Genomic DNA, 22,200 nt, shown 5'->3' on the forward strand with positions numbered 1-22,200 from the left:
ACTATAAAACTTGGGATTACTTGGCAACCAAGGAATTTTTAAAATATACAAAAGACATTTTACAAACAACGTGATAAAAATTACCAAGCAGATTGGTAAATTTTGAAAAATTATTGAAATTTCTTAGATATATTTTAGTAAAATTAATCAAACATAATTTATATTTTAATGTAATAGATATTAATATTTTTTTATTGTGGTAGATATTAATCAGAATAGCTCGCATAAAATTCTTGGTGGTACATGTTGTCCCACAACTACCATGATTTCAGGGTAAATTTTAAGACAAAATTCTCTCCGTGTACCCACTCCGATCCGCGATCGGGCGGCATCCTGGCATATGCGGTTTGCGTGCGACGATATAAATAAGCTGCGTACGTATACGCGGACGTATCGCGTGCGTACACGTGGATCTCATCATAGCGATCGAGAGGAACATGTCTCGGAAACATGACGCAATGAAAGGATTCCACGTGGGTGCCATGGAATGCATAAAGCCGCACGTATTCCCGGTGTTAAAATTTTGGAGCGCGACCTTGCTTGTCTCGGAGGTAAGTCCTAGTTCGCTCGTGCGACTTCGAATATTCATGTTTTATGATGAATTGAGTTTTCTCTCTACAGCTTTTCTCTTACTCTTTTCTGTTTTGCCGTTTGCGATTTATAGCGAAACCTCTTGAGCGAAATACTTTTTTATTTTTGAGAGAACCATTGCAAGCATCGAACGTTTGTAAATCTAACTCCGAAGTAAAGTATATATAAAAAGTAAAATCGCAATAAAATACCATTTATAGCTCGAGTGTTTTAAACTACGTGTTTTACGACTATTATTAGATTTATTATACATTCGAGATTTAACTAAAAGAAATTATTTCAGAAAAATATACGTTTCTTGTTATAAAGATATTTGATCGTTTGAGATACATTGAATAATAATATCTTCATCGCGTTATACGAAAGAATATTACTACTGTTTTTTAAACGAGACAACATTCTACATATATAATCTATTAAAAAGGGGCAAGCAAGCTAGTAACTGTGTATGATTAAAAGTTTCTGAATAATTTTGAATTGTGGATTTTATTGTAATACATGTAAACATGTAACTGGTCGAACATGTAACATAACAAAATATTGATCTAGACTCTAGAGGCGTGTTCCAACTGTCGTCGCAGAATGCAAACGGAGCAAGATGATTACTGCACACGTTTCACGCGAATGTAATCCTCACACACACACACACACACACACACACACATACATACACACACACACACACACACACACACACACACACACACACACACACACACACACACACACACACACACACACACACACACACACACGCACACACACACGCACACACACACACACAATCCAAGCATTCTATAATTTAAAAAAATTTCTTTGGAACAGATTTCTTGTTTTATTTACTGCAAGTCATATAACACGTAAAATTCCTTTCAAGCGCAAATATTGAAGCAGTTCTGCAGCACTCAAAAATAAATAAAAATTGCGAACGTATTTATCATCTTTTTTTGTAAGATTCATATTGGATTTTGTAACAATTGTTGTTTCTTATAAAGAGAAAATATTCTTAGAAAAATATTAGATGTGCTACCAAATATATTCAATTTAGATCAGCGGTCATTGGCTGCAATTTTCGGCTTGATTCCCATATAGGATTTTATGACCGGCCCAGTACTAAGCCATTACTGTTTCCCAGAGTTGGTAGACTGGCACAGTACTGGTAACCGTACCGAAACAATACTGGTGCAACCATGGATGATAACTCCGGTCCAATACTGGCAGACAGTACTGGCCCAGCCGTTGTCTACTTGTACTGCCCCAGTATAGGATTTACTATCGGCTCAGTACTGCGCCAGTACTGGTTGCCAGATTTCAGACTAGTTGATAATTAATTAAGAATCGAGTTTTGTTATAAAATACATGCGTTATATATATATATATATATATGTTTTGTTTATTTAATTATTATCAGTCTTAAAAAATAAGGTGACATTAACGTTAACATCAATCCAAAAGTGTGTCACATTTCTATTATAAAAGTGGACTCCACGATACAACTGATATAAGTTGTGCAGTTTCGTCATTTATATATCGTTCTTATAGCATCGTTGGTCGAATTTTAAATAAGAGAAATGGATCCTATCAAATGTCATCTATCGAATGATTCGGACATTTGCTTAGTCATTTGCTAGTGATGGTTCAGTACTGTCTGACAGAATATTGGCCGATGTGCGGGTGCCAACTATTGGCCAACCGTAGGGCTTTGTCACAATGCCTGCCTATTCTATAAGTAGGCAGTCAGTTATTTACCACTGTTGGTCGAGTACTGGCTGACAGAACTCTGGCCGACAGTTGGGTGCCCTACGTTGGCCAAGCGTCGGCCTTCGTTGTAACGCCTGACTATTCAACAACCAGTAAATTGCCAATGATGGACCAGTATTGGCTGACAGATTCTTGGACAATGGTTGAACGCCCTAGCTCCGGCCAAGCTTTGGCTACCTTGTCACTACGGGCAATTCTTACATGGGATTTTCGTCAACGCCCATTATCCCTTACTGCATTGGGCACACGAATGGCAAATGACATGCGAGTCTCTGTTTCAGTGATGGCTTCATGCACGATGATCATACCTTTTACCAAACTTATAAAAATCTTTTCGGTTTGACAATTTTTAGGACAGAGCATTACATGTACGTCTAGTGACTCGTTGAAACGCGAACAAAGAAGAGAAAGTGGGCGCCGACATAAATTTTCTTTCAAGCGAAAATATGGAAAAAGACCAAGAAATAAAAGTGAAATTATTTTATTAGCTCGACTAACAATTCTGCAACATTCAAAAATAAAGAAAAATTGCGAACGTATTTTTTATCATCTTTTTTTGTAAGATTTATATTGGATTTTGTAACAATTGTTGTTTCTTATAAAGAGAAAATATTCTTAGAAAAATATTAGATGTGCTACCAAATATATTCAATTTAGATCAGCGGTCATTGGCTGCAATTTTTGGCCTGATTTTTGTCAACGCCCAGCACTATATCCCTTACTGCATTGGGCACACGAGTGGCAAATGGCATACGAGTCTCTGTTTCAGTGATGGCCCCATGCACCATGATCATACCTTTTACCAAACTTATAACGTCTGCCTAACTGGCCCCCCCACTTGCTCAAAATTTAATGATTAAATTATATAATAATGCGCTATTTATGCGCTCTTCAAATCCGTCAAAAAAAAATTTTGCGCTCTTTTCGTTTAGTAAAAAAAAAATTGTTTTAAATGGGGGGCTGAGTAGGCCGTCAGTGAGCCCCCCCTCACATGTTAATCGTAAGCAAATCTAAAAAACAAGTACACAGGATTTATGTGCTAATTATGCGCTCTCACATCAGGGTATTTTCAATTTTTGCGCCGCAACCCTTAAGGGACTTTCCTCTTGGTGCGAATGCTAAAATTCTCTTGTAACTCGTTAAAAATACTAAAATTTGATTACTCAATTCGATTAACCATGCATAATACTTATCCGAATTAAGATGCGCTATTATTTTGAGATGATTACGATTTTTGCGCCGCAACCCTTAGAGGACTTCCCTCTTGGTACAAATGGTCATATTCCTGGTAAAGTTTTACAATTAGGGCCCCAACGAGAAATTAATTAAAAGGAGGTAAATTCTATGTATTTTTGCCCCCCCAATCCAAAACTGTTGATAAAATTTGGGGGTCGCTTGTATTTTTCAAGATATCGTCAAAAAACCCATGTATACTTATAATCCATATTACTTACAATTAGCTTTCATCCAATATATCCTATATAATATATCAAAGTACATGCATGGGCGGGGGGGGGCTCCGCCCCCTGCATCCCCCCATTGTGTGAGCAAACCTAGGAAATTTATCTATATAGGTTAGTTGAAGCGCTTTAAAAGTATTTAAGTGTTTAAAGCGCGTTAACTACGTAGGCTCAAATTTTATCAACAGTTTTGGATTCGGGTGGGGGGCAAAATTACATAGAATTTACCTCTTTTTAATTGATTTCTCGTTGGGGTCCTAATTGTAAAACTTTACCGGGAATGTGACCATTTGCACCAAGAGGGAAGTCCTTTAAGGGTTGCGGCGCAAAAATCGTAATCATCTCAAAATAATAGCGCATAATTCGGGTAAGTCTCGTGTATAGTTGGATAATCAAATTTTGGCATTTTAACAAGTTACAAGGGAATATGACCATTTGCACCAAGAAGGAAGTCCTCTAAGGGTTGCGGCGCAAAAATCGTAATTATCTCAAAATAATAGCGCATCTTAATTCGGATAAATATTATGCATAGTTAATCGAATTGAGTAATCAAATTTTAGTATTTTTAACGAGTTACAAGAGAATTTTAGCATTCGCATCAAGAGGAAAGTCCCTTAAGGGTTGCGGCGCAAAAATTGAAATTACCCTGATGTAAGTGCGCATAATTAGCGCATAAATCCTGTGTACTTGTTTTTTAGATTTGCTTACGATTAACATGTGGGGGGGCTCACTGACAGCCTACTCAGCCCTCCCATTTAAAACAATTTTTTTTATTAAACAAAAAGAGCGCAAAATTATTTTTTGACGGATTTGAAGAGCGCATAAATAGCGCATTATTATATAATTTAATCATTAAATTTTGAGCAAGTGGGGGGGGGGCCAGCTAGGCAGACGTAAACTTATAAAAATCTTTTTGGTTTGAACATTTTCAGGACAGAGCATTATATGTACGTCTAGTGACTTATTGAAACGCGAACAAAGAAGAGAAAGTGGGCGTCGACATAAATTTTTTTTCAAGCGAAAATATGGAAAAAGACCTTTATTTGAAAACACGTGTAAAACATGTGTAGAACATGTGTAAAAAATGAGAGTGAAATTATTTTATTAGCTCGACTAACAATTCTGCAGCACTCAAAAATAAAGAAAAATTGCGAACGTATTTCTTATCATCTTTTTTTGTAAGCTTTATATTGGATTTTGTAACATTTGTTGTTTCTTATAAAGAGAAAATATTCTTGGAAAAATATTAGATGTGCTATCAAATATATATTCAATTTATATCAGCGGTCACACACACATATATTGGCTGCCATTTTTGGCCTGATTTTCGTCAACGCCCAGCACTATCCCTTACTACATTGGGCACTCAAATGGCAAATGGCATGCGAGTCTCTGTTTCAGTGATGGCCTCATGCACCATGATCATACCTTTTACCAAACTTATAAAAATCTTTTCGGTTTGACTATTTTTAGGACAGAGCATTATATGTACGTCTAGTGACTCATTGAAACGCGAACAAAGAAGAGAAAGTGCATGGGCGTCGACATAAATTTTCTTTCAAGCGAAAATATGGAAAAAGCCTTTTTTTTTTAACGTGGGGAAATCTTCAAACTACTGGGACACGATCGGGCAGCGCCGCCAGTGGCAGCAGCCAGTCACGCACTCAGTGCCCCCTCTCCCCCAAAAAGGGGAGAAGTGCCGGATTCCATGCATGTACATCGCTATAGGATACTACCGGCTAAAACCACCACGAGTTCCCTCCATGCGCTTTAGGAAGGGGCTCTGAGAAATGCAATGATTCTTCCGGGGCCATGGAAAAAGACCTTTATTTGAGAATTTATTTAAGATATAATATGCGTGTAGAAAAGGTGAAATAAAGTAATTAACTCGACTTACTCGACCAACACTTCTACACTGTTGGAGAAAAAAAAATGTGAACACATTTTTTATTGTCGTTTTTTTTTATGAGATGCATATCGACTTTATAATAGTCGTTTATTGTTCCCGTAAAGAGAAAGTCGTATTTTAACAATGATTTCAATTCTCTCTTTGTCTAGATCTTATTTTCCAAAATATTCAGTGCGAACGATTAAAATTATATGATCGTAACGATAAAAATAGTAAAATGAATTTGTTTGGTAATCTATAATTAAAACGCCGCGTTTAGATGTTTAGACGTATAAGTAATGCGTGAAGAGATCGTGAAAATATAAAAATATTTTTGCCTTCGAAGCAATAGAAAATTGCCGGGATTTCCCGTGCGATGGAAAATTATCAGGATTCCGTGCGATCGTCATAATTCAGAATCTATTTTTCCGAGTGAATATAAGCGGCGTTATCCGCGAGGAAAGAATCTTTCGAAGAGAGAGGAAAAAATTGCTGAGTTTTTCAACTTCGTACATTTTTTTGCTATTACGTGATGTGCGTCGCGCGTGCGTTTTTCTTTTATTTAATTAATTCAACGTTTTTTCTCAAGTTTTCGTATCAAAGGCGATACTCTGATACTCTCCAAGCTTTTATCCAGCGAACGTATCGCAAAACATGTAGATCGCGCAAATACTTATCGTCCGCGCAATCAACATATTAATATCGCTCGTATTTATGCGCGAAGCGTTACGTTACGCACGAATCGTCTGATAAAATATATGACGGTGAAAAACATCAACGAAGTTGTATTATCGTCCGAGCAACAGTAATTGCTTTAGTATTGATTATACGAATAGCAATAGTATTTAGTTATTGATTATACGAATATTCCGATATTTACAAACACGTACGCCATCACGGAAAGGCAAAGCTGTGATTCTTAGAAATGCGGATGGAATTACGATGAGCAATGATTAATATAAAATGAAACACCATCGTCTACGTTCATAATTATAAAGTAATATTATGAGACGATTAAACTGGTTTTAACACAGCAATTCGATTTCTCGTAATAATTACGAGATGACGCAATAATTGTGAAATAACCTGTGCATTTTATGTACTTATAGGTTGCAATTCTAATATCTTTGAGAGATTAATTTTATTATGTATAGAACGGAAGTTATAAAAGTTTAATATTGCACAAGAACTTTATAATTGCCCGTATATTTTATATTTTATAATATATAAACATATATATTTTAAAATATCATAGTACATATATTTTCGTGTGACGAATGTGCGATGCACAAGAATTAATTACAGTCTAAGATTAAACATGATCTCTATTGAGATAAAGGTGTTTTTTAGTTCTAGATATTTATTCAGATTTCAACAAGCAAGTGTGCAATACATCTCGGTGTACAATTGTTTTTTATATAGTGAAAAACTGTATGTTTTCTGATGCTCTTATTGCAAAGAATACTTGAGGAATGCGCGACATGTAATTACATACGGTTACGTTATCGAGAAATTAATATTTCTATGCAGGCGTAATGGAAAATTTGAGATATACCTAACGACATGTTTCGCGCGGAATATTTTACAATTGAGATTTCTAAAATTGTCTGCGTGCATTTGATAATTTTAAGAATAATATATATATTTTCAAGCAAATATTACACCAATCGAATGTGGAAAATAAATCGTATTTGAGATTTTGCCTTTGTTCTATTGAATCATTCTTGACAATTGATTTCTATTATCAGATATTCAATGAGCATTAATTAATTATGATTTATAAACTTTGAAAATAACTAATAGGCATTTTATTTCTCACGTTGCGCTGTTTTTTTTTTAATTTTTGCGATTAATTGCTTATAGTGATTGTTAATTAGAACTCGTTCTTCTTATGGCGCAATGGTAAAATAAATACTCTTTATATTTTTTAGTATCAAGGCCTGCAAAATCAAATGTGTTTTATCGTGATTTGTAAAACTTTTGAGTTTTTCACTCCTTATGGGGGCTTTATACTTCTATTGCACATATTTTCAAGAATTTTTTTTTCATAGTGAAATGTATTGAAATATCTCGAAACTTTTATACATTTTCTCACATATATTGAAGTACATAAAAAAAATTTTTTTTCTTAACGTTTATTTAAATTCAGCTATACAAAGCCATGAGAAATGGACTTGGTTTACAATATACCTTAAAACATTTTTTTTTCTTTTTCTTATTTATGGCGACAAATGTAAAGGTATCCCATAGAAATCTGGTTGACATGATATCTCGAGTTAGAAACGTCTGAAACAAAAAATTCAAACGGGATATTAAAATATATAAGTAAGTGGCTATAGCCGGTACTATAGAATTAAACATTTTGGGTAAAAAGAAACAAAATGGCGGATTTTTGAATATCTCGACGAATATCTTGCAGTTTTTTGCAACTAAAAAAGTCCGCCATTTTGTTTCTTTTTCTTGAAAATATGTGCAATAGAAGTATAAATCCCCCTTATTAGTTTCTGTGCAAATTCTCAGTCGTTTTGATGAATCACCGATGCAACAATGGAAGGGATTAAAGGTTTGCCGTTGACTTTGTCGAGAATCGCTGGCCCACCATAGTTTTTGCTACCTGGAGTCCATTCCTTATTACTTTCTCCGAGACTTTTTCGGCAAATTTTCCGCAACTTCAAGGTCGATGGTGCAAATGCACCATCGATGCAACAATGGAAGGGATGAAAGGCTGAAGATTGGTCGTGACTTTTGACTTTTTGGAGGGGTGTCTTTTCAGGCTTAGGCGTTTTAGCTTTAGTTTCTTTTCGAATTTCAAACCGAATAGAACTATTTGAAATCGAGCAGTGCATTTCAGTAGAGTCGTGTATTACGCGAGCATATTAAACATGACCGACGTACATCTGACTTACTTAGAAGTACATACTGTGCCTGTTAGTTTAAATGGACATTTATTTCCATTTACATGGACATTCAGTTGCTGCAATTACTGCAATGGGCTCTATTTCGGCATTCCACCGAATTACATCAACCATCAGCCTACATCCGAAGTGGAAAATTGTGCAAGGAATTCTTTCATCCCCAATAATCCCACGTCATACGTCGTCAATGGCAGTAATATATCAAAATTTATTATTTTATTACATTTTTTTTAAATTATCTGTGTGTTGTAAAAATACAGACTAGAGTCCCTCTAATAAGAGTCGCGACACGTGGCGACACGTGGCAAAATTCTGCGAGAGAGATAGAAATATACGCCATCTTCTCGTTCTGGGCTATGGAGTCCGCAGTGTCCCTCCACCCAGGGACTGTTCTCTCTACCTGAGTCGGAGCCTCAACCGCTTTGTTGCTCCCTGCGTCTCCTCCCAGAAATGGCGTATATTTCTATCTCTCGCTGAATTTTGTCGAAACTCCACGTGTCGCGACTCTTATTAGAGGGACTCTAATACAGACTAAAAGAAAATGTAAACCCTATTCTAAGTATTTATCTACTTCATTATTCGATCGAGCAATGATCGATTAATCGATCGATCGAATAATCGAGCAACAATCAATTATAATAAAATAAATGTATTCAAAAAACATATATTTTTTTTCAAAGTGCGTGCGTGCGTGCGTGCGTTTGATAAGTGTTTTTGTACAACATCACACGACGTCCGTTTCGTATTCACAGAATTATTAGGCGAGATAGCCTAATAATTCCGTGATATTACTGAATACGCGAAAGACTGTTGACTTCATCTCGCGAAAATCATATTCTCACTGCTTATTATTCCAACACGTTCATTATCTTCTTTGCTTTTATCTTAAATGCGTATAAAGAGTCCAAGTACGAAAGAGTCTCGACTTAGAGTTGCGAAACCCGGCTCGCTCGGACTCTCGGAGCGTCTAATCTCGCCCGGAGTATTTAATCGCTAATTGTTACATTTTGTGTGTTACAGCGACGTTCTACGATAGGAATGAATTCGTTCCAGAACATTCGAGATCGCCCATGTATATACCGCCATCGACACCGGTAACAATGCAGCCTACTCGTGAGTCCGGTAAACGCGCAAAAAACAAGAAACGTCGAGAGGTTCAGCAAGAACGGGATCACCCTTGGACGATAGGCACGCTGAAAGGACACACCGGCGTGGTGAACGACATGGCCTTCTCCAGCAACGGCAAATATGTCGCGAGCTGTGCCGATGGTACGTACTGAAAAAAAATAAGAAAATATTCACTAGAGTCCCTCTAATCAGAGGTCTGGCCAACTTGCAATTCTGGCAAAATTCTGCGAGAAAGAAGGGGAGAAATATACATTCAAATCGCTTTCTCCTTCTCTCTTATATCTCTTTCTCTTTCTGTTTCTCTTGCTTTTGCCAAGAAATAACGAATCAATCAAAAGTTGCTACCGCGTATGGCCAGACTCTGATTAGAGGGATTCTAATATTCACTATCTTCGCTCGCGTAACTCTAATCGGTGATACAATTATATTCGGAAGGTGTTACATCATTAAACAAGTTATATGTGATATTCATAACGTGTCATCCGAAGGCCGATAAGCAAACCATTCGCTTTGAGAGAGGTCTAGTTTACACTAATTGGTTTTCACAGATAAATGTTAAAAGTTTTATAGCTTCTCGACATAGGAGTAGATGATAGCAATTTCATTTTTTTTATTGCAATGTGGTTTTTTCTACTACCGCCGATAATAAAAATTTAATTATCTATTTTATTATTTGGATAATTAATTTGACGATTAAAAAATTGTCCGCGGTCTCGTCTCAAAGATTAAATCTGTGATTAAATTAAATTTAATTATTTTTAAGTTTGAATATATAAAAAATTTTCGAGGATATAGAAAAGTCGTAGTTAACGAACAAGCGCCACCGTAAGAGTTACGTTACAGCAGGAGAAAGCTTTCTTTGTTTTCAATATTAATGTCGATTTGTTAATGTAACACGATCCACACGACGCGAGAATGTAATAAATCGCGCGACGAACAATTTAAACTTGCAAATCGAGCAATAAATTTTTTATGCTTTACGCCGGGCATATACGTGCGTATTGTGTCTCGTAGATAACTAACTCGTACGTAGATACTAGCGGCATAGTATCACCCTTCTCTTTCTTTCTTTCTTAGCTGATTTTCCATTTTGCCAGCCGCATTTCCCATCACAAGCGTCCCGCAATTAAAAATCGTTGAAGTCTAAAATTCGTGTACACGTTTCTCTCGTATGAGAAAACTTTTCTTACAAAACAAGCTCCGTCGTTTCTTTTTGGTTCTTTTTGTGAATAAATATAACCCGATTACACACCAGTCGAGGACACTGTGTATCTTCAATCAATACTAATATCCCGACGTGTCTGAATAGTGTTGAATACGACTATTTTGTTTGTATAAACTGACAATTGTGAGGCAACTAAATACATTTTGCTGAGTAAATAATAAAATTTCGAGTTAGATACCATGCCGCTAAATAGGAAAAATACCGTAAATATCGTGAATAGATACCATACCGCGGAGAAGATTTAATAGCGCCCATCAGATACCGGATATCTATTAGATATCATACATGAGAATATTCTGTTAGAATCTATCGCGAATAAAGGCGGATTCCGTGTGACACATCCAGGAGAAAGAAAATAAATACGCTTTCATTGATGGATCATCGATGAAACTCGTGATGACTTATCTTTATAATACGCGTTGCGATTTTCTTTTTTTTTTGCCTCCTAAAGCGTTCAATTTTGATAAGATACGATAAGATGCGAGGCGCATATTAATTTGTGCTTCGCAATCCTTTTCTCGCGAGGTTCTTTCCCGTTTCTGAATGTATTTTCCTAATAAATCTGAATCAATGGTTCGTTAAATTCTTGCAATTTTGGGTTAAATTTTCACTTTAACGCCCACCATCCCTTCCTTGTCGCTCACATCTTGGCAGCATGCAAGCTGCCGAACATACCTATATATGTAAATATGATGTGCGAGTGCGACTCTTCGTCTCAGGTTACTGAAAAAAAATTGTAATGACGGTTTGGCAGCAATCACTCCCGTTATGATACTGTCACTTAGGGACTAAGCTTCGCACGCCTTAATCATGCACTTTAATCATCTGCCTTAATCACGCGACAATGTCATTCGAAAGTTCATTGCCGAGGCGCGAACAACAAAGAGGGGATAAAGTGGGGACCAACACGAAAATTTATGCCAAAAATTGCGGCTAACACCGAATGTTTTAAATAAATCAGCTCGTCGGCGCGGACGGATACGCGAATAAATCGGAGATTCCATTCCGGAGTTAAAGTTCATTTGGCATGTTGAAAATTTGATCCGAATATGAAGAGAATTAAATAATCTGAATGCGCGTGTTCATTACTTATTTTCGTTTTATATTGTATATCGATCGATGAATAAAATGTGAATGAAATATCGTGCGACGCCGCATGAATAAGTTAATTGAATCAAGACAGTCGATTCGGTATTGCGGTAGGTCAGGCACAGTTCGGCGCGAGCCATTAGTAACGCGATTACTAAGTATATCTATTTTGCGTGATGAGAAAGTATCACGGTCGCGTAGACGTAGGAAAATCGACAAGCTTGGCAGTTAACAACATCAATACCGGAAATATAGCGCCGCTTTTATATGAGAAAGAGCAAAGTCCAGAAAATTGAAAGACTGGCTTTCGGGAAGATTTATTTCTAAGGAAGTTTATTTCTAAGCAATTGCAGAGATAGGTATTTTTTATTAACGAAGATTATAGAACGCAATAAAACTTTTTATAAATCATTATTTATGTGACTATACATTTTTGCGATAAATATCTCTTAATTTAGGAGGGCATTGTCTAATATGTACCTGTCACATACCTAAATCGTACCTCATTAATTATTTTTTATTATTGACTACAAAAACGGCAAAAAATAGGCAATAAAAAATATTGACAAAAAATTCCCACATTACATCTTATTTCGTATACGTATTACAAAAATTATACAAATTTTTTTAAATTAGGTATGATTAATGTAATTTTTGACCAATTTATGTATGATAATAATTTAAAAATACGGTATCATATTCTGCTTTTTTATGTTTTTTTTTTTTTAAACAGATTTATTGTTGAATATTTTACATTCATTTTTTGCATATTGTTACAAGTGCTGTATAATTTATCATGTTTCCTAAATCCTATCACCACGAGATTTCTTAAATCGATACGATCTGATAACTCATACTTATTTATTATATTACAACATTTATTATTTTATAACTATATAATATTATTTGTATAAGTTATATATAACTGATAGTTACTATATAGTTACATAATTTGCGACCTATATGTGATAAGCTAAATGTGATAAGCAAACGTGTTAAACACGAGTTCTCAAATCGTATTATTATTATATGTCGGATACTTTTTGACTTGTTATATTTATATATAAACTATTTTTTCATTGGTTTTATTCGCAAATTTATTATATAAATTTTTAAAGGAGACATGTTTTTGGAAATCGATAGGAATACGATTTAGGAAACTGGTTGTTTAAGAGTCGTATATCTTTTATATATCATATAAAATATATTTCATAACAAATTAATTTGTTCTTAAAAAAAATTAAATAATAGGTATCTTAAACATTGAACATTAATTTCTAATATTAATTTACGTGCAAATTAGTACCAAATGAGAAATATAACATAATATGTCTTAAGTAATACGATTTTGTAGCACTTCTCCCCTAATTATTAACTATATTTCTTAAAGTATGTAGTAAAGTATTTATTAACCTTATTACATCCAATATTATAGTGATTAACTTATTGCAATACGAGATTCTAACGACATAACGATGATATTATCTGGGATTGTCCATCTCCCAGATTCGTCGCTTAAATATATATATATATATATATATATATATATATATATATATACACGCAAATGAAGCTAGATAACACGAAGTCACGATCAGATCGCATAATAAACCAGCTTTTTAATCAAGTAATCGACAGTAATTAAATTATAATACGTAGTTATAAACTTCAACGGCCTGCCGTTAATTCATCGCATGCAGCAGCACCAATCGCATGTTTCCTATTAGTCAGAGCTCTAATTCGAGCTCTTGAACGCAGTTGTCGACCAGTCGACGTCATTCATTTCACGTCGTAATCCGTTCGATGGAAATTATCGCGGGAATCCTCGCGTTCGTGACTTATTGTTGGTCACGTTTCGCCGGAAAGTGGCAGCGGATTTCTTCGAGCCAACGAACGTGAGAGAAAGAGAGGAGCGGAACGATTTTATTAAATGACGCAACGGTACATATATTGGACGTCGTCATACTGCATTCCGTTACCCGCGAGCAACGAGCGCGATTCTCTCTTTATGTCCGCTTCTTCCCTTCTGCGTCTCCGCCCCTGCCTCTGCTCTCCTTCCGTTGCCTTCGCGGGCCGGTTCTCGGCTCGCTCTTTCCCGTTTGGGCGCGCAGTTGGCTCAAATTCAATTACCAATATCTCGCTTGTTGCGCGACGCCGACGAAAACTTTCGGCGCGTTTTCGTCTATTACTCGCGATCCACGTCGCAATCTGCGCTTGTCCTTTATCGTGACACGTGACTAAAATCCGATCTCGCGTGATTCGGATGACATCTCCGAGGAGGTATCTGCGGTGGAAGCTCACGAGCCGAAATCTCGAATTTTTTAAAAATTTGGCGGGGAAGTCAAGTAAGAGTAAAATCACTGATAGACTGAGCTGAGTAAACGGAGCTGAATTGATATGCAAGATGTGCACGGGCTTATTAACCATATTGTTGCTGTATTTCTAAATAATTCGAGCGACCAGCGTTGCATCCAGCTATCTGGTTTCCCGGAAAACCCGAAACTTGGATATTCGAGTATATTTTTAACTAAGAGAGATTTGTTAAAAAACAACGGGTATTCCAATATCTCGGCTATTAGGTTGACGTGAAAGTGCATCATATTTATTAAATAAAATTGGAAACAATTTTAACATTTATTTAAAATTGAAACTTAAGCAAAACTGCCACGAACTTTATTCTTACTCTCTTCCTGTTTTTTTTTTTTATTCAACTAAATATTATTTTTTAAAATATCTTTTTCGGTTTTCTAATTTTATTTGATACGAATCTTTAGCATCAACCTAATAATGTCTAATATTTTCTCCGCATAGGCAAGGAACGTATCGCTTCTTGGACAGTCACGTAGATGTTTAATACAATAATTTAACGATAATTTTTATATTCAGTAAAAGTGCGCTGTAGGAATAAAATAATATAATCTGCATACACACAGGATGGATTTAATATCTATTAATTTAAATTTATTATTGGTCGTGTGCTATTCTTTTTCGGGGGCAAATACCTGACTTTTGCGAACAGGGGCATCTACGTCGTATGTACACGCGTCGGACTCGCTTCGCGAGATGTTTCTCCTTCGGCCAGAGCACGGGCGGCTGAATGCAACCGCGCGTTCTCGCTATTTTTATCCCGACGAGCGCCCAAACGCGCGAACGTCACGCAAATTTATCGCGAGGACGTGACCGAGGCAGCTGACCGGCAAAAAGTGATATACGTTGCATTCTTTTTTCGTCGGTAATGTAATTAGTGAAAGTTGCGTGCCTCGTTGAGTTCATTTTTACCGCCGTTACTTTTATATCTCGGGGAGACAGCTTAATTGTACCCCCCCTCTCGCGCGGCGAATTATTTCTCTCTTCTCTCTCCCAGTTAACAATCAGAGCGCGAAGCGACGTTAGCGAGAATCATGGTGATGAATGGTGATAAATAATCGCACCGAATTAGATATCCGTTCGAAACGAGACGATCGTCGAGAGGAGCTTATTGTAGAAAATGTAGTAGAGGATCGCTTCCCTCGTGAGGAAAGTCTTGACTCATATGTTTGCGAATCATCCTATATATATATATCTCACAATCAGCGTATAAAATGATATTCTTCTGAGGAATCCTTATCGGAGCAAATTTTGAAATTGCGCCTTTAGCGCAGCACAATACGACAGTAAGTAGTAAAACAACACGAAACGAATCGATCTACTCATCGGCTTCGGCTATCGGAGCCTCCGCAGCTGTTGTTATTCGGGCGAGTGCTCTTTCAAGAAAAAGAGAGGTGTGTGTCCCCCTCTCTCGCAGAGTTTCTCTGTTTTTTAACGCGTCCAGTCGCGGATCATTCTTTCCCACGCGTCATTCTTTTCCGCGCGGAAGCTGGCAACGTAAAATCCCGGGGTCCCCCCTCCGTTCGCGGCGAATATATCGCGGCGCGTCACGCGTTTGCACAAGATAACACAGGCGCGAATAAAGAACAACGCGCCGCGCGCCGCGCCGCGCCGCCACGCCGCGAAGCGCTCTCACTCACGGTTCGTCTCCCCGAAATTATTCGCGCGTACATGTGTCGCCGCGAAAACAACGGTCGTTCGGATGTCTTTTCCCTCGCTATGGATCTGCCTCAGTACGTATCGCCGCATCCACCAATCGAGCGGCGCGAAGTCACGAATGCCGCCGAGCGACATGTTCAACGGCACGTGGACGAGATACGGCCGGCACGAATTACGTATGTGACGTTTCTCTTTTTCTTCTCTCCCCCTTCCCGCACCTTTAATTTTATCTGACCTGGTCCTACCTCTACCTTGTACATTTCTGTCGGGCGTTTTAACGTCGCTATAAAGTGAGAGTGATCTGACCGATTCTAAAAGATTTTATATGCGCGTACTTTCGTTTTTATCTCGCGCGCAGCAGTTTGTTTTTCGGATGATCGCGTATCCGCCTGTTTTCCCACGTGCGCCCACGTACGACGAACGAAAACTATGTCAAACCTTTGTCGTTCTTGTCGGAGTACGAACGTCACCGCGAGCCGAAAAAATTCAAGGCAATTTTTGGGTCAAGAACACGCGACGCGACGCGGCCGCCCGCAACGCAACGCCATACTTTTTACTGAAAATTTACATTTTTCTCCGCACAAAGCCTCTTCGTCACGATTTTAACGACAATAAAAGTATGATAACGCGGATTATCATAAAGTCTTCTTATCTGTCGCCTTGAAAGGAACGAAAACACGCTCTGTCGCTTTCAATTTCTCTCAGAACCAATCTCGCAAAAGCTCGTTGAACTATTAGACATCCGGTTCGCTTGTCTTTTCGCATTGTGTGCCAGCCATTTTTCCTGTACCGCATATTAACGTAGATCCCTTCATTAATTAGATAAAGAAAGAAAGAAAGAAAGAAAGAAAGAAAGAAAGAGAAAAGTCAGAAGGGTCAGAAGATTTGCATGCGCGTGTCGTGTGTGTGTGGACATCTTTAGCAATGTAGATCTTGAAAGGTCGAGTAACTTACGTATATATTTGTTTGTCCCTATGAAATAAAGATGAGAACTTGCGAGAGACGAGAAAGCATGTCCAGTCCGCCGGGCAGTATATGTATAAGAAAAAAGAGTCCAAGAAGAAGGCATCGGCGTCGCTGCAAACGACGAATGTCCGCGAATGCACGGAATCGCGGAGCTCCGGACGTCGCGAGGATAAGGAAACGAGAAGAGCGTCCAGGAGCAGGAGTCGGGGGTCTTCGCGGTTGTCTTCTCAGCACGGTACGGTGTCGGAGGAGCCTTCGTCGCACGAGGTGTTGACCAGCGACACGTCCAGCAATGACGACATCCCGGACGAGAGCCAGTGGCAGACGATGTTCCCGAACACTGTGCCCACCTTCCTGGCATCGACGATAAACAAGTACGCGCTGTCGCAGAAGGAATTGTTGGAGCACGGTTACCCCGTTCCGTCATCTCTCTCACCGGGTCACGCGATAATAAACAATGTATTGTACCCGTCGGGCCCCAAGATCGAGAGTGACAGCGGACAATACAGCAATTCCAGTTCGTCGGACAATTCCGAGCAGGAGAGCTCGTCCGACAACGAGAAGAATCTCGACCGCGAAAACCGTCCCGACAAAGAGAGAAGCTCGGAGAGCAGAAACGGCTCGGGAAACGAGAAGAGACGCGACAGCGAGAGCGGCTCTGACAACGAGACGAGCTCGGACGACAAGAGCAGCTCCGGAAACGAGAAGAGCTGCGACAGCGAGAGCAGCTCCGACAGTGAGAGAAGCCCGGAGAGCAAGAAGTGCTTCGAGCACAAAAGGAGCTGCAACAGAAAGGGCAGCTCCAGCAGCAAAAATAGTTCCGACGACGAGATGTGTCTCGACGAGAAGAGACACGGCAACAAAGTGAGGAACTGCGACAGCGAGAGCAGTTCCGACAGCGAGAAGAGTCCGGACAAAAAAGAATCCGGCGTGAGCGGCAATACGGGGTCATTGAAGAGGACGTGCGTCAGGTGCGAAAAGACGATCTACGTCGATCAGAACGGCGAATATCTGGGCGCGGATCGTTGCGTCTACCATTGCGGCAAGCTGTACAACCGCATGACCAACGACAGCTGGTATTACACGTGCTGCAATCAGGCGAGATCCTCGCGCGGCTGCTCCGAGTGGAAGACGCACGTATGGACCGGCCTGGTCCCCGGGATCAACGGGCCCTTCGCGAATTACGTGCGCACCATGCCGTCCCCGGTCTACCTGCACGACAACAACTACGGCGTCTACGCGATGGACTGCGAGATGTGCTACACGCGGCGGGGACTGGAGCTCGCCCGAGTGACCCTCGTCAATTTGTACGGCCAGATCGTATACGACACGCTCGTGAAGCCGAGCTCCGAGGTAATTGACTACAACACCAAGTTCAGCGGCATCGCGGAGGAGGATTTGTTGAACGTCACCAAGACTCTGCGGGAGGTGCAGAACGATCTCCTCAAATTTATCCACGCCGAGACGATTCTTATGGGTCACGGTCTCGCGAACGACCTCAGGGCGCTGCGCCTGATCCACACGAACGTGGTCGACACCAGCGTGATGTTCCCGCATTACCTCGGCCTGCCGTATCGCAACGGCCTCAAGACTCTGGCGCGCAGGGTGCTCAACCGGAAGATACAGGAGGAGACGCACAACTCCATCGAGGACGCGCGGGTCGTCATGGATCTGGTGTTCCGAAAGGCCCAGTACGAGTGGCAGGGCAATCTCGTCTGGTAGATAGATCGGTAGATAAAATCGTCACCTCGAGAGAAAGGACTCATCATTGCGTGAAAAAAAAAGGACTTATTTGACAGAAGGTGACTCGCGGTGAGAACATGTAGCGATGGGAAGCGCGTGTCATCGAAGTGACTCGTAGAAACTGAGGGTGAACCGCGCCTTTTCCTATAGTGTTCATTTCCCCAGGGGTGAAATCTGTGATATTATATATATATAATGCAATGCGTTCCTCACGTGCGTTCCTGCGTCCGCGTTTTTTGTTTTTAATGATAAAGGGATGACGATTGTATAATCACGCACACAATACATAACACAGACGTGTAACGTACAGCGCGGAGAGATAATTGACGATCATCACGGAGAAGTTTACAACACTGACTACGCGCAGTCGAACATTTGTCAAAGACTTTAAATCTATACTATTTTCTTCATTATTCTTTATACTTTCCTTTCTTTTCACACTATTCTACGCTATGTCTACACTGCTACGCTATGTGTACTACGCTTTTACCTGACTACTATCGATCTGATATTTACTTTAAAACTTTATCTCGAACTTATTATTTTATTTTCGAATTGAACGACGATCGACTACTGATTGAGTCCTAATTATATTTTCAGACAATTAATTACAGTTCGACTAATTAATCGGAGAGCTTCTTTGAACTTCACCTTTCTCCGATGTGCATTTTTTAAATATATCCGTATGTGTTTTGTATTGTATATACGTAATTTTCATAGCGTTTTATACTTTGTACATATTATATCATCCTTGGATCGCAATTTTGTACTCGCAAAAATATGTATACCTATTCGTGAAAATCTACGTATTTAACATGGATACGTATGCCTTCGTTATTCAGTATAACGTATCACTTCGCATCCATCCTGTCATGCATATCCCATCCCGACATCACGCATATTTCATTCAATTTCAATCAATTATTCAATATCACCATTTTTTTTCCCGCGAGGAGGACGAGCGGCGTCAATGATGCTGGTAAGTGCCTCTTGTTTGATTTTCACCGACGATCCGCATTAATTTCCGCTCGAGATGACCATGGATTTTTCTTGAACAACATCGTGACGTCGAGTATTCGTTAACGTGGCTCGCCAACTACAAAAGGCAAAAGGAAAATGCTGAACTCGTTGGTTTCACAGCTTAATTAATTTAAATTGATTAATTAATTAGTTTCATTCGCCGATTAAAATTATTCTCGTTGCGTTTAATCGCGCTGTTAATAATTTATTAAAACATTGAACGTTAACAAGAAACTTATTAAAAAGTGGCATTTTTCCGCACGTGCTTATGCATACTCGCGTGATCGATTATTTATTAATCGAATTGCATTCTTGTGCGAATAGACGCGAGGAATTACGCGTCAAGTTGATATCCTGGGCGTTATCATCCGCAAGGTTTTCTCTTTATACGTGCTACCAAGTGGCGATGTTCCGCCAAACAAAGTTCGCGAGCCACGTACTGTTATTACGCCACGTGTACGATACACGCGCGTAGCTTCTTATCAATTTTCGATGTGAACACGGTGAGTTCTCATAACGATCGACTGCGTGTAACAAAATAGACGTATATGTATAATATTTTCATGAGAGAGACTGCCCAGCGCTTTTATCGACAATCTTCATGCCCCATCGCCCGTAATCATTCCTCATTGTCAGTTAACGATCATATAACGGCAGAATCGTCTGTCTATAGTGATAACGAATGTAATATTTAAATGTAAATATCGCGCCTGTAACGTGGAGACCCAACGGATTTTGTATAACGATAGTATTACCCCTTGTATAATATATATATATAATATATATAATGTATAAATATATATGTATAATATATGTGTACTTGTATAATATATATATTGTATAATATATATATATATATATATAATATAGTATTACCTTGTATATAATATATATATTTATATATATTTTTCTATCCTCGCGTACCGTAATTTTACACATGATTAGCGTTAGCGATGAGTAAAGTTACTCTCAGCGCGCTTCGTTTCTTTCTTTCCTTGAATTTCAACGTGGAAACGGAACTGCGAAGCGAATTTTGCGAATCGAAAGCTAGCGGAGAAACTGCAGTTAGGGAAAAAACCGGAGTCAGTAAGTTTTTACTCATCGCCATCGATAAATCTTAAGGCTTGACGGACGGAATTGAAGCGATTGAATGACGAAAAGTGAAGCAAGTAGGTACGAGGCGCGCACTCGCGCCAGGTGATTATGATCTCACTATCTCACTACAGATTCCGTGCAGAATCACACTTATCACACACTCGCGTTATAATTTTATCAGTAATCCCGACTGTACTATGTTTAACCCTGAAAGTCACAAGATTGTTAACTTGAGGGTCAGGGCGGGCGATTGGACCTCAACCTAAGCGAGTGACATTTGATCATTTCAAATTTCAACGCTTACTTTCTTCGGTTCTTCCAGTGGTATACTCAAGTCTTAAAACAGCGCAATCTTTTAAGACTTTCGCATAGCAACGACGAGTGTCCCGCAAAATACGGGAGGAGTGTCCAACGAACGCTTTTTTTTTCAGGATTAAAGGCATTGTCATACAGCTCTGAACATAAATATATGTTGATTATGAAATATATGTAGAAGTGTTTTTTTTGTGTTTGCTTTTATTTGGAATATCTCTTCCCCGCTCCCAATATGCGTTTCGGTTTAAATTAGGAGTCGGCAAATTTTTTCTGTAAACGGCTAAGGTAATAAATATTTTAGGACCAAAAAATATTCGGCGCGTAGTTCACTTAGAATAAGTATATAAAAATTCTCATTAGAAATATTATTATCGACACGAACATCCTGTGCGGCTCTGAGCCCTTTGTAATTTAAATGATTTATTAATCTTATGAGCCTTTTCTCTTGTATATTTAAATATTTTAGGCTTTGCGGCCTAAAGAAGGCACTAAAATTTGAATTATATAATTTTTGCATAATTTTTACTTGTCACGAGATATTCTTCTTTTATTCTTTCTTTCGATTATTTAAGATCCTACAAGAACACGCGGGCCGTACTTAATTTGCCGATTTCTGGTCTAAACGTGAAATATTACAGTAATCGACCGGATTCTCAGAGGCTCGAAGGTGTCTCTTCGTCTTTTTCGCGACGTCGCGCTGCGAATGAAATCGTTGGAAAGTGTTGGCGGTATTTTTCACGTGGAAAGTCCGAGATCCTCTCCTTCTTGCGCCCATCCCATCCCACGACATTACGACGACGTTTTTACGATCAACGTGTACCGTCCTGTAAATAGCGATGCGTTTGTTCAAAAGTGCATTTGCGAGGCTACCTGTCCGCGCCGTCTTGATGGGTACAGACATTCCTCGGTTTCGACGATGCTGACAGTTTTGCACTGTGCTGTTAATCAGTGTCGATTTTTTTCACGGACGAGAAAGAA

The 22,200-nt window shown here is 38.9% G+C and overlaps 1 protein-coding gene across 5 annotated transcripts in view; it reads left to right on the plus strand.

Moving 5' to 3' along the window:
• Positions 1-22,200, plus strand: part of LOC143899719 (transducin beta-like protein 2) — a 54,070-nt gene that overhangs the window by 10,990 nt on the left and 20,880 nt on the right. For 2 of the 5 annotated variants that reach the window (XM_077410239.1, XM_077410238.1), the window contains exons 2-3: positions 9,636-9,884; positions 17,069-21,407. In XM_077410239.1, coding sequence (XP_077266365.1) covers positions 9,686-9,884; positions 17,069-18,771 — 1,902 coding nt within the window. In that variant the 5' untranslated portion in view covers positions 9,636-9,685 and the 3' untranslated portion in view covers positions 18,772-21,407. Of the gene's footprint in view, positions 1-9,635; positions 9,885-14,295; positions 14,403-16,102; positions 16,260-17,068; positions 21,408-22,200 lie in introns of those variants that run through there. The other 3 variants (XM_077410241.1, XM_077410240.1, XM_077410242.1) reach the window with 3 other exon arrangements.

This window comes from Temnothorax americanus, unplaced genomic scaffold (genome assembly GCF_048541705.1).
Source record: "Temnothorax americanus isolate GAGA-0224 unplaced genomic scaffold, ASM4854170v1 Scaffold28, whole genome shotgun sequence".
NCBI lineage: Eukaryota > Metazoa > Arthropoda > Insecta > Hymenoptera > Formicidae > Temnothorax > Temnothorax americanus.